At 45.3% G+C, this 11,329-nt stretch overlaps 1 protein-coding gene across 1 annotated transcript; it reads left to right on the forward strand.

Moving 5' to 3' along the window:
• Positions 1-2,080: 2,080 nt before the first annotated feature.
• LOC136498904 (receptor-like protein kinase HSL1) lies at positions 2,081-8,449 on the forward strand. The gene is made up of 2 exons (XM_066494609.1): positions 2,081-3,646; positions 8,327-8,449. The coding sequence occupies exon 1, from the start codon at positions 2,118-2,120 to the stop codon at positions 3,237-3,239; it is 1,122 nt and encodes a 373-aa protein (XP_066350706.1). The 5' UTR covers positions 2,081-2,117; the 3' UTR covers positions 3,240-3,646; positions 8,327-8,449.
• The last annotated feature ends 2,880 nt before the right edge of the window (positions 8,450-11,329 follow it).

Raw genomic sequence — 11,329 nt, forward strand, 5'->3', positions numbered from 1 at the left:
ATCTTGTTGTCTCCCCATGGTTAATCTTTTGGCCATCTCTGTTGAAATTAGTTTCTTTTTATTTTGCTTTGTCCCTAGGGCTTATTGTACCTTTCTTCTCTATCAATAGAAATGGGCACCATCTCATGCCGGTTTGTTCAATAAAAAAGATCCAATGTACAATAGAAATTCCATTACGTGGACACCGCCGCTGTGCATCGTGGCTCTCTTGATATATATTAAATTTTTGGAACATCATTTATGAGTTTGAGACATTTTCTATGGCTATAAATATATATACCCTTATTGCCCCCATACTATTAGCGCTTGTTTTCTATATAATTGACCTGTATATACTCAAATCAGTAGTAAAATGTTTATTGTGGAACTGCCAATGGGCCACGGCTGTGAATATATGTCTTTCTAAACCCTGCTAAATTATATGGGCATATCACATGTCAAGTCAAAGTGATCAGCCTGGTGACCATTGCAAAAGGAAGACTTTCTCAGTAATCAAAATTGTGAAGACTTACTCACTAATCAACCTAACCCAAACGACAACTGAATGAATCAAATCAAATAGGACGTAAGTCTGTGGAGTTGGGAAAACAATTCTCTCACTCAATTGGGCAGTTGGGCCTTCTGTTTCATTTCCTGATAGCCCGAGCCGCTCTTGGCATTACTTGGGCTAGGCCACACAGCGCTCGCAGGTCCGGCAACTTGATCCACGCACGGCCGAGCGGGTCAGTCACCGGAAATGCCGATTTGGACCACGTTAACAACAGCACCCGTCATGTAAATAATTCCTTGCATTCCCCCTAGTATCCCTCTTTTTTAAAAAAATAATAATAATTCCTTGCATTTAGTAATTATTATATAAAACCCATATCTCTTATGTTCATAACTGGTTTAAAACTTAGAAAAATTGTTGAGGTTTTCACTAATTAGAAGTTTGAAAGCATCTCAAACTTACAGGATTTTGGGGATTTTAGGGTATTGGATAAAGAACATGCAAATATGCATGAAAAAAAAACCATTACACCTTGTTTGGATGTTGGTAGTGAGGTTGGAGTTACGGAATTAGAATGGTATATCTTCAATACCACGTATTTGGATGCTTTGGAATGTGATCTTCGAATTTAACCCACTACACGGGATTTTCACGGCACCAAACAATATAGTACCAATACAGACCACACAAGCTCGGTATTGGCTGGAATCGGCACCTGGGCACGCAAGGGGCGGCGCTCACCAGCGGGTGGAGGAGGCGAAGCCTGAGCATGGAGGGGACAGAGCTCGTCTGTGCGTGAAGCGGGCGGATGGAGGGCATGGAGCAGGAGAGCTCGCGGATGGTGGAGCAGGCGGACCCAATGCGTGGAAGAGTAGAGCTCACGACGTGTGGAGCAAGCGGATCTAGGAGTACTTCCCATATCTCGACATGTCTAATACCGATGACGAACTTGAGAAACATATATAGTTTTAATTTACGCTTACTTAAAATTTTCTATAATAGTATATAATTGGTAGTTTAGATATAGATTTGTAGGGATAATTTAGTTTGATTTTAATGAGGACAGAAGTAGTTAATTTAAATAAAAATTTAAGGGGTATCCCACGTAACGGAAGGGTGGGTAATTCAAATAAAAACAAGAATAATTTTAGAATATGATATCTAAACTATTTTAAAACAAGAATATCCACCCTATACTATAATACTTTATGTTATTTTAAAATTATTCTTGTTTTTGTAGTATAGGTGGATATTTGATTCAACCCGCTAGTTATTTTATGTTATTTAAAATTTAAAAAAATGACAGACTAGAAGGTTTCTTAGAAATGGAAGAATAGTTGCAGTGTAACAATTTAATAATTAGTAAAGTAATGATTATGCAAAACATACATTTTTTGATAAATTCGCGGGGAGCCAGGGATGCTCTGCTTCCCATATCGCGTCCTTGCAACGTGCCGAGCCGAAGCCGAAGCCGATGTACCGTGTCATTGGGGAGCCGAACTGCTTCACATACCCATATCGCGTGCTTAAACCCCCACACCCCCTTGATGATGACAGTTAAGCGGAAGCCCCCACTCGCTCCACACCACATCGCCGCTCCACTCTCCCTCCACACCACACCTCCCCCATGACTCCCCTGCTCCTCCTCCGCCTGCTGTGCCTCCTCCCCCTCGCCACCGCCGCCTCCGCCGCGCTACCCGCAGACTTCACCGCGCAACTCGCCACCAAGTCCTCCCTCTCTGACCCCGCGTCCGCGCTCGTCGCCTGGGACCCGCGACATTCCCCGTCGCCCTGCCGCTGGCCGCACCTGCTCTGCTCCTCCAACCGCTCCTCCGTCTCCGATGCCCATGCCCCAGCCGTCGTCGCCTCGCTCCTCCTCTCCAACCTCTCCCTCGCCGGCACGTTCCCGTCCGCGCTCTGCTCGCTGGGGTCGCTCGTCCATCTCGACCTCTCATACAACTCCCTGACCGGGCCCCTGCCGCCCTGCCTCGCCGCGCTACCGTCGCTCACGCACCTCGACCTCGCCGGCAACGCGTTCTCCGGCGAGGTGCCAGGAGCCTACGGCGCCGGGTTCCCTTCCCTCGCCTCGCTCAGCCTCGCCGGCAACGACCTCTCCGATTCATTCATTGGGTTCTTGTTCAACGTCACCGCGCTCGAGGAGCTCCTCCTCGCGTACAATCCCTTCGCGCCGTCGCCGCTGCCGGAGGACGTCTCCGGCGCCACACGGCTCCGCCTGCTGTGGCTCGCCGGGTGCGGCCTCGTCGGGGAAATCCCGCCGTCGATCGGGAGCCTCAGCGGCCTCGTCAACCTGGACCTTTTCACGAACAACCTGACCGGCGATATCCCGTCGAGCATCCGGAGGATGGAGAACGCCATGCAGATCGAGCTCTACTCGAATCAGCTCACCGGGAGCGTGCCGGAGGGCCTCTCGGGCGAGATACCGGCGGACGTGTTCCTCGCGCCCAGGCTGGAGAGCCTGCACCTGTACCAGAACGAACTGTCCGGCCGCTTGCCCGCGACGTTAGGGCAGGCGCCCGCTTTGGCAGACCTCAGGCTCTTCAGCAACCGTCTCGTCGGGGAGCTGCCGCCGGAGTTCGGGAAGAACTACCCGCTCGAGTTCCTGGACCTGTCGGACAACCGGATCTCCGGCATTATTCCGGCGGCTCTGTGCAATGCCGGGAAGCTGGAGCAGCTCCTGATACTGAACAACGAACTGGTCGGTCCCATCCCGGCGGAGCTCGGGCAATGACGGACACTGACGCGGGTGCGACTGCCCAACAACCGGCTGTCCGGAACCGTGCCGCAAGGCCTGTGGGCCCTGCCGCACCTGTACCTCCTGGAGCTCGCCGGGAACATGCTGTCCGGCGCCGTGGACCCCACCATCGCCATGGCGAAGAACCTGTCGCAGCTCCTCATTTCCGACAACCGCTTCACTGGCGCGCTGCCAGCGCAGATCGGCACCCTGCCTGCTCTGTTCGAGCTGTCGGCCGCGAACAACATGTTCTCCGGGACACTGCCGGCGTCGCTAGCAGTGATTTCTACGCTTGGCCGGCTCGATTTGAGGAACAACTCGCTGTCCGGCGGTCTGCCGCAAGGTGTTCGACGCTGGCAGAAGCTGACGCAGCTGGACCTCGCCGACAACCACCTCACCGCAAGGTAAATGTTTGCGACTAATTTGTGAGACAAATCTTTTAAACCTAATTAGCCCATGATTTGATAATATGGTGCAATAGTAACACATGTGCTAATAATAGATTAATTAAGCTTAATAAATTCGTTTCGCGGATTACTGACGAATTCTATAATTTAGTTTTTTATTAATATCCGAACATCTTAATGCGACACTCTATCTGACACCACACCCAAAACTTTACACCTTTACGTATTTAAACGATGCCTTTACTCCAGGGGCGGCCGTCCTGAATTGAGATTAAAAGAAACAGCAGAAAAAACAAATTGTAATGTGTTCAATCAATATTCGCAGCGGTGACAAAAATTCTTTGCGGTTTGGAGGTTGGAATGTCTCACCTAAATTTTTAGCCCGCTAATAAATCGATGCCGACACCAGATTACGGAAGCAAATGATAGGAGTAGGACGCGGGTATTTCGGTTTGAAATTTGCAAATCTCTGCAGACTGCATGCACGTATTGCAAGGAGTTGTTCGGCTGATGATTTCTACGGTTGATAAGTACAAGCTTGCTTAGCACCTAGGTTAAGGTCTAAGAGAAATTAACAAAACAAGTTCTCGAGTTTTAAAATTTTAAAACACGCATGAAATGATAAACAAACCCTGTGCGACTCACTTTTATGGTTGAGAGAAATCAAATAAATATCTAAATTAATTTACTCAGTGCGTAAATGTGCTAATGAAAATCCTAACAAGAAGAATAAAATAAGTAGTTTTAATTATTTGGTACAAAAAACAATTTCTATAAACAGAAAAAATGTAACTTGTGTATAGTGCTTATGTAAAGATGATGAGCAAGTGGTGTAGGTGAAAATGCAACTTTAATTTTTGAAAAATAAACGTGTTAACTAATGTTCTTGGGAGCTCAAAAAATCAAATTAGGAATTAAAATCAACATTTTCATTAAGTTGGCAAGATATGAACTTATGTTAAAGTACTATTTTTAGCGAGTTATATTGAGCAAAGTAATTAAATAGTGCTTAAATATTTTGTTCCTATAATTTAGTATAAAGTATGGACTATTGCATGGAGTACTTGTTGGTTGAAGTTAATCAAGATTAGGCCTTTTAAAAATTGTGGTAAAAGTGTTCATGGTTGTTAAGTTCAAACTGAACTCTTGTCTTTTCTAAGTTTGAAATAGTAGTAGACAATGTCATTTTGGCGTTTAAATTCTAACTAAAATATTTAAACACTAGTTTCATATTCTTGTATTGTTGGTTGCATCTAAGTAAGCTCTTGGGCACGGCTGCATGGGGTAGGTTGTAGTTGCGTTAGGTGTCGCGTTGCTCCTGTAAAAATTCCCCAAACTTCGTTGGAATGTGTTGTAATCATGTTGTCGACGCTCTGTTCGAGAACTGACGTTCAGCGTGGCGAGCTCATGTTGGGATCCTTCTATCCCCCTCTCTGGTTGCTCTCTAGCCATGGCGATGGCTTTGCTAGGTCATTGGTAATGTTGACTTTAGGATAGGGAAATTAGTTGGGCCTCAATTGTGATCGTTAATAGCTTTCGCTTCACTTTAAAATGGGTGCACACCACCAATAGCAGTCGCTCGGTCTGAGTTCATGGTCACCGCGGGCACAACATTGTTGGCGCCGGACTCACGTCATAACCGAGCTACGGTCGCTGGCTAGCTCGTGTGCTAGGTCGATGCCATGCTGTGCCCTGGCCTTGCGTTGTCCAACCCGGCTGGCTGCGGTCTGGTCCTACTACCACGGTGTGCGCGCACCAACATCTAGCCACTGAGCTGCACGTGTGGTCAAGACAGACGTGGTGCTCGCCTTGCCGTCATGGTGCTCGCCTCGCCCTTCATTTTACCTACCGCGTCGAGTCTCTGAGCATGTGTCGCTGCCCATCGTGTATAGGTCGACGACCCCGGACACAGGGGCGATGGGATACCTCCCTGCCTCACTTGCCCTCGCTAGCCGACACTGGGGAGCCCTGCTCAGATCTGGCCATGCCATTTCCGAGCGCTTCGTGCCAAGCCTCGAGGTCTCATCGTCCATACGCACAGGCTCGTACCACTGCCACCATCGAGCGGAGCCACCCATCTTAACTTGCTCGGGTTCGCTCATGTGCCCTCTCCATGACCACACGGTGTGCTGAGCCACCACTCCTCGTTTCCTCCTAGCGCTAGCGGCTTCATCGTATAATTCCTCGCTCTAGCGAGTAGCTTAGGAAGTAGGCTAGCCGTCTCTTCCCCCTCAAGCTCGATCATTGACCTACCGACCGGCAATTTGGCCTTTTGCTCATCGTTGGTCATGGGCGCCACCGAATCAGTAGGTTGGGAGGTAAGGCATATAGGAGTGGTAGCAGTTCGATTGCTCGTAACCCTGAGCTCGACTTGACTCCCTTCATCTGGTGCTCATGTTATTTTGGCCAGGATGCTCATCGATGGTGTGGTGACGCATCGGTGTCCATCGTGGAGCGCCGCCGTCCCGCTCGGTCGTACGTGGACAGCACCGCACGGGGTCTCTCCCACTTCACGGATGTGTTGGTTGTACTCATGGTATGTCACTGGTGCTCGCGCACCACTTTTCCTCCCCCTCCGTCCTCCTCTCTCGTCAGAACGATCACGCCGCTGCTGCGGATAGTCGCTCGCCGCTGTAGCTCGCACTGGTGTGCCTCCGAGCCCCTAACTACCACCCATCTTGGTGCGTTTAGCCGTAGATGGCGACTGGCCTGCTAAATGGATCCGCATAGGCCCCTGGTGGCCGGCTTGGACGCCTAGTGCTGCCACTCATTGCGCCGCCATGCACGGGGTGGCCGGGGGGTGCGTGCGGGGAAATTTGGAAAAATCCAGGGGGTTAAGTGAATTCATCAAACAAAGGAAGAAATAGTATTAGCACTTAGTCATGGTTCGAGAAAAATCTGAGGGCTCATTTGCTAAGTGCCAGCACGCGGGCTTCCCGCTGTGGGCCATCTCGCGCATAGGCCGCTGGGTTGCCGGGCCGAAGTGGTTGTCACCGGCCCTTTTCCTTTTCTAAGTATTTTTCAATTTAGTTTCTAAGGCAAACTTGTAAATGCAATATAAATTTGTGTAGTTGACAAAAAATTATGAAACTAATTTTGTTAGGTTCCTAAAATCATGATCTATCTGCTAGTATATCTTGTTCACATAATTTCATAGTATTTTCAAGAGTTATTTAATTAAATTGAGATGCTTAATATTGTTAAGATATAAATTTGTTGGAATTTTTGTAATAAATTGGTAACAGTGTTGGCTCTAAAAATTTCACAATAAATTTCTAATATTATTAGGTGCTCACTGTAATTTTTGTAGCTCTATAATAATTAGTTTGCTAAGATAGGTAATAAGCCCTAGTTCGAATATATATATATATATTAAATCAATGAAATGCCGAAACACCTCGGGATGGTAGAACATAAACATTTGTTGGGAAATAACGCCTTATTCGGCAACATGGATACGTAGCCTAGTGCGTTAGCCGTTAAAGCTAGCTCGTTAGCGTGAGAGGTGTAATCGTATTCTTAGAGTTGCAGTTGTCGTTGGTTAATTACGTTTTCTGCGTTGCGTCTACGTATATCATAATAGGGACAACGATGGATCGTGGAGTCGACCGGAAAAGCAGAAAAGATGGAGCCTTGGTGATCGTGTCGCCCCGTTAGAATGCTAATCCTTGGTTATATCTTGTCCAAGCAAGCCCCGGTGCATAACCCCTATTATTCTACTCTTTATTTTATGTTTGTGCATTAAGTTTTAAGGAGTTGGATGAAAACCACTTGCATATATATCATTACCCTATGAGTCCTACTAGTATGTCAGGATTGTGTAGATTGCTATGCTATAGGATCCGGTAGAAGTCGAGTGATTACCTGTCACTCGTGAGAGATAGAAAAGATATTATTGTTGTTATTATATTCATATGACATAGAATATATATGAAGGATAATTGGAGATCGGATGGAATGATACTTTGGATTTAGACTTGGTTAGGCATTCGAGCGAGGCTCGGATTGCACTTGTTTCGCTTGTGTCGATTGAGGACCGTCCGTTGCTGTGGATGGTAGTCCGGTCACAGACTTATTATCCTGAGCACATACTTGCTTATAAGAGCGGAAAGGCTCGTTGCGCTCTTGTTGTGGGTTCTAGCTCTTTTCGGGCCGACTGATTAGAGGCGAGAAAAGGTGGAGGTCTGAGCACCATACTGAGACCGGATCTCAAGTGTGGGGGCTTGGAGTCTAAGTTTGGCCGGGGACCTGGACCCCTCAACAAGGAGTGGAATGGGTTAGCCTCGTTTGTGCCTAGGGTACAAGCGAGACGTGTGTTTTGGAGTATCCAGCTAGGATACATTAATTTGTGAATCGTCGTTTCTGTGAGACGGTATGACTTGGCTATGGTCTAGCACTGTAGTAAGAACTGGAATATGAAAGATGGTAAGATGGTTCTGATTGCTTACCACCTGCTTGAAAGTAGCATATGTGCTTACATAGAATGGTTAGTTAATGAACTAATGATGACTGCTAATAAAATTGAATATAAGGACGCACGTTTAGTAATGCTTTCTGCAGATGCAATAACTCACAAGGCAGATAGCCTTGCATATCCTTGGAGTCTTATTTTTCTCCTGTCGTGTAAGTCTTGCTGAGTACAATTGAGTACTCAGGGTTTTATTCTCCCTGTTGCAGGTGACCGAAGGATACATAGAGCTGACTCTTGTGTGTGAAAACCTCATTGTGGGCTCAGAGATGATTCCTTTCATACTACGACCGTAGTGTTTATTTATAACCCCCAATAAAAGTTTTTAGAAGAAAAGTTTTATGATATGTCATCATATCTGGTTTATAAATGTTCTCTATGTTAATGATTCACCATTAATTTTTATTTCCGTTGTAACTCTGATCGTATGTTGTTCTCCGCTGCAAGATAAAAATGTGAAGCTAAAATGTATAAACTCTTTTACATGTAAATCTGTCTTAATTCCGCTATTGTATTCAACTTGTTTAAGTACCCTAATGTTGTAATAAAGTAATGTAAGAAATGACTAAGAATATTGCAAGCTTTATACCCTCATTTATGATTCTGATAGAAAAATGTGGATTTTTTAGTTCTCTAAGGGTATGCTCGACATAATGGTACGATTTAGTGCACTCTCTTAGGTACTCAGTGTCTAATGAAAGACAAGTATTCTTGAGAGGGCATTAGATTAGACGATTCTATCATAATAAATAGGCTAATACTTATTTATTATGAGAAAAAAATATTGTACATTAGTTGATAGTTCGAATGCCTGTATCGATTGAGGTGGATGCTAGTAGTCTAGTACTCCCATCCGGGTATCGGGGTTTGGATGAACGGAGGTCGGTCGGTCCGTGGTACTAGGGGGGCAGTCGGGCAGAGCCTGTTAAAGGACAAGCTAGACAAGTGACACTTCCGTGCAGCTTCGGCTTCAGAGCTTGCCAGCCAGGTAGTAGGACATAGGCTTTGTTTAGATTGAGATTAGAAATTAGTATTTGATATTATAGTACTTTTGTTTGTATTTGATAATTATTATCCAATCATGACCTAACTAGGCTTAGAAGATTCGTCTCGTAATTTACAATCAAACTGTGTAATTAGTTATTTTTTTATCTACATTTAATACTCCTTGTATGTGTCCAAAAATTTAATATGATGAAAAGAGAGTGAAAAAACTTGAAATCTAAACAAAGCCCCAGGACGTACTAGTCACGTACTCCAGGAGTGCTGGTGGCGAACGTACCTATCTACTCTGTCCCGTAAACTCTGCGCTGGTCAAATTTTATCGGAGTTTTACTAAATTTTTATAAAATAATAGTAGTATTTGTATCTTTAAATAAGTTTATTGTAAATTATATTTAACAATCTATCTAATAATATTAATTATATATCATAAATATTAATATTTTCTTATATATATTTTATCAAAGTTAAAAATATCTAACTTTTTAGGAACGAGAATGACACTTTTATAGATGGAGAGAGTATCTATCTATCTATCTCTCTTATTTAATTTAAATGATGAACCACAAGTTATTGGATTCTTGGACATTAATTTGTAATAAACATCGATATTTAGACCCTATAAATAGCATTGTGCAGTTGAAGCATGGCATACATAAGGAGATATTGTTATCCTTTGAAGGAAAACATCCTAGCAACCCTTGATCTTAGAACCCCCGAACACACAACATGAACACAGTGGCCAAAAATGAAAATGTGCAACTCGTGTCAATCCTTGCTATAGTTTTTATCTTGTTCATTGCACATCATGCTGCCGGTGATACGGCTGTTACAGAGAGAAACAAATTGTTCAGAGGATATGCAAGGATTCCATCACAATTCGTGGTGCCTATATCTTTCCAAATGACTCATGTCGGCAATATGTCATCCGGGTAGACATGATTTGTATATGTCACAAACGCACCTCATGGGATGAGTATATGTCACAAACGCACCTCATGGGATGAACTTGTAATAAGCGCTGTTAAGCTTGTTCATCTTGCCCAAGATTGCCACAAACCGTTGCCTTATGGAAGCAAATGTGGAAGTAAGTACCTACCGCTATATAAATTTATTTATGTATAAATATCCTACACTACTATGTTCATATTAGGTGAGAATTGTATAAGCTATTTTTGTATAGTCTATTACTTAATGTGCACAATATAATATCATTCGAACTGTGTTCCAAGGTTGGACTGTGCCATCATCATCACTGAGGACATATCCTTGAGAATTCAGGATTGCAGGTGACCCAAGAAAAAACAATGTGTTCTTACAAGAGTTCCAAGTATTGTACTTGAGTTATGGAAATTGATAAATAATATTCCTTTGTCCTAAAATGTGGAAGGACTCATTTATTGTGCAATTCTTAATGTGCCATGCAAGAGAGAGGACAAAGTTAAGGAGTTAGGGTATTCTAATTCAGTGGGACCATAATTATTATGTGCATATAAACCATTGAGTTAAATGCACTAGCAGCCCTCAAACTTGTAAGGGTGTGTCACTTAGTTCCATGAACTTTGAAAATAGATTTATAGGTCCCTAAACTTGTTAAGTGGTACACCATAGTTCTATACCACTACTGCAGAAAACTTTACCGAGGAGGGCAAAAATGGTTAACCGAGGCGGGCATCGCAAACGCCTCGGACCAAAGGTCATGGTAAATGTAACCTTTTCCGAGGCGGTTGGATGCCCGCCTCGGTAAATCAAATAAAAAAGAAAAAACCCATGGACAGGCCCACCGAGCCCATCCACGCGCAGCCGCCGGCCGTTGTCGCTGGATCCGCCGCCGGAGACCGCGCCCAACTTGGATCCACTGCTGGAGGACGAGCCCACCCTAGATCCACCGTTGGGGGGCACGCCCGCCATGGATCTGATCGCCCTCCACCGGATCCAGCCGCCGGGGGGCGCCTACCATGGATCCGGCCACCCTTCACCAGATTCAGCCTTCCTTGGATCTGCAAGGAGACCAAGAGCGAGAGAGGGAGACAGGGAGAGAGAGAGAGTAGACTAAGAGAGAGAGAGAGAGGAGACCTGCTTCTGGACGCTCGCCGCGTCCTGCTCACCGCGCCGCCGCCAGTTCCCCAAGCGTCGCGCCATCGGTGGATGCTCTACGCGTCGCCGAGGGACAGGCCCGCCGTCGCCGCCCCCACGTGCAGAGATAGGGA

Source organism: Miscanthus floridulus, chromosome 13, assembly GCF_019320115.1.
Source record: "Miscanthus floridulus cultivar M001 chromosome 13, ASM1932011v1, whole genome shotgun sequence".
NCBI lineage: Eukaryota > Viridiplantae > Streptophyta > Magnoliopsida > Poales > Poaceae > Miscanthus > Miscanthus floridulus.

Bases quoted from the DNA above. Each gene is read 5' to 3' on its own strand.
- LOC136498904 (XM_066494609.1), top strand. From the start codon at position 2,118: ATGACTCCCCTGCTCCTCCTCCGCCTGCTGTGCCTCCTCCCCCTCGCC.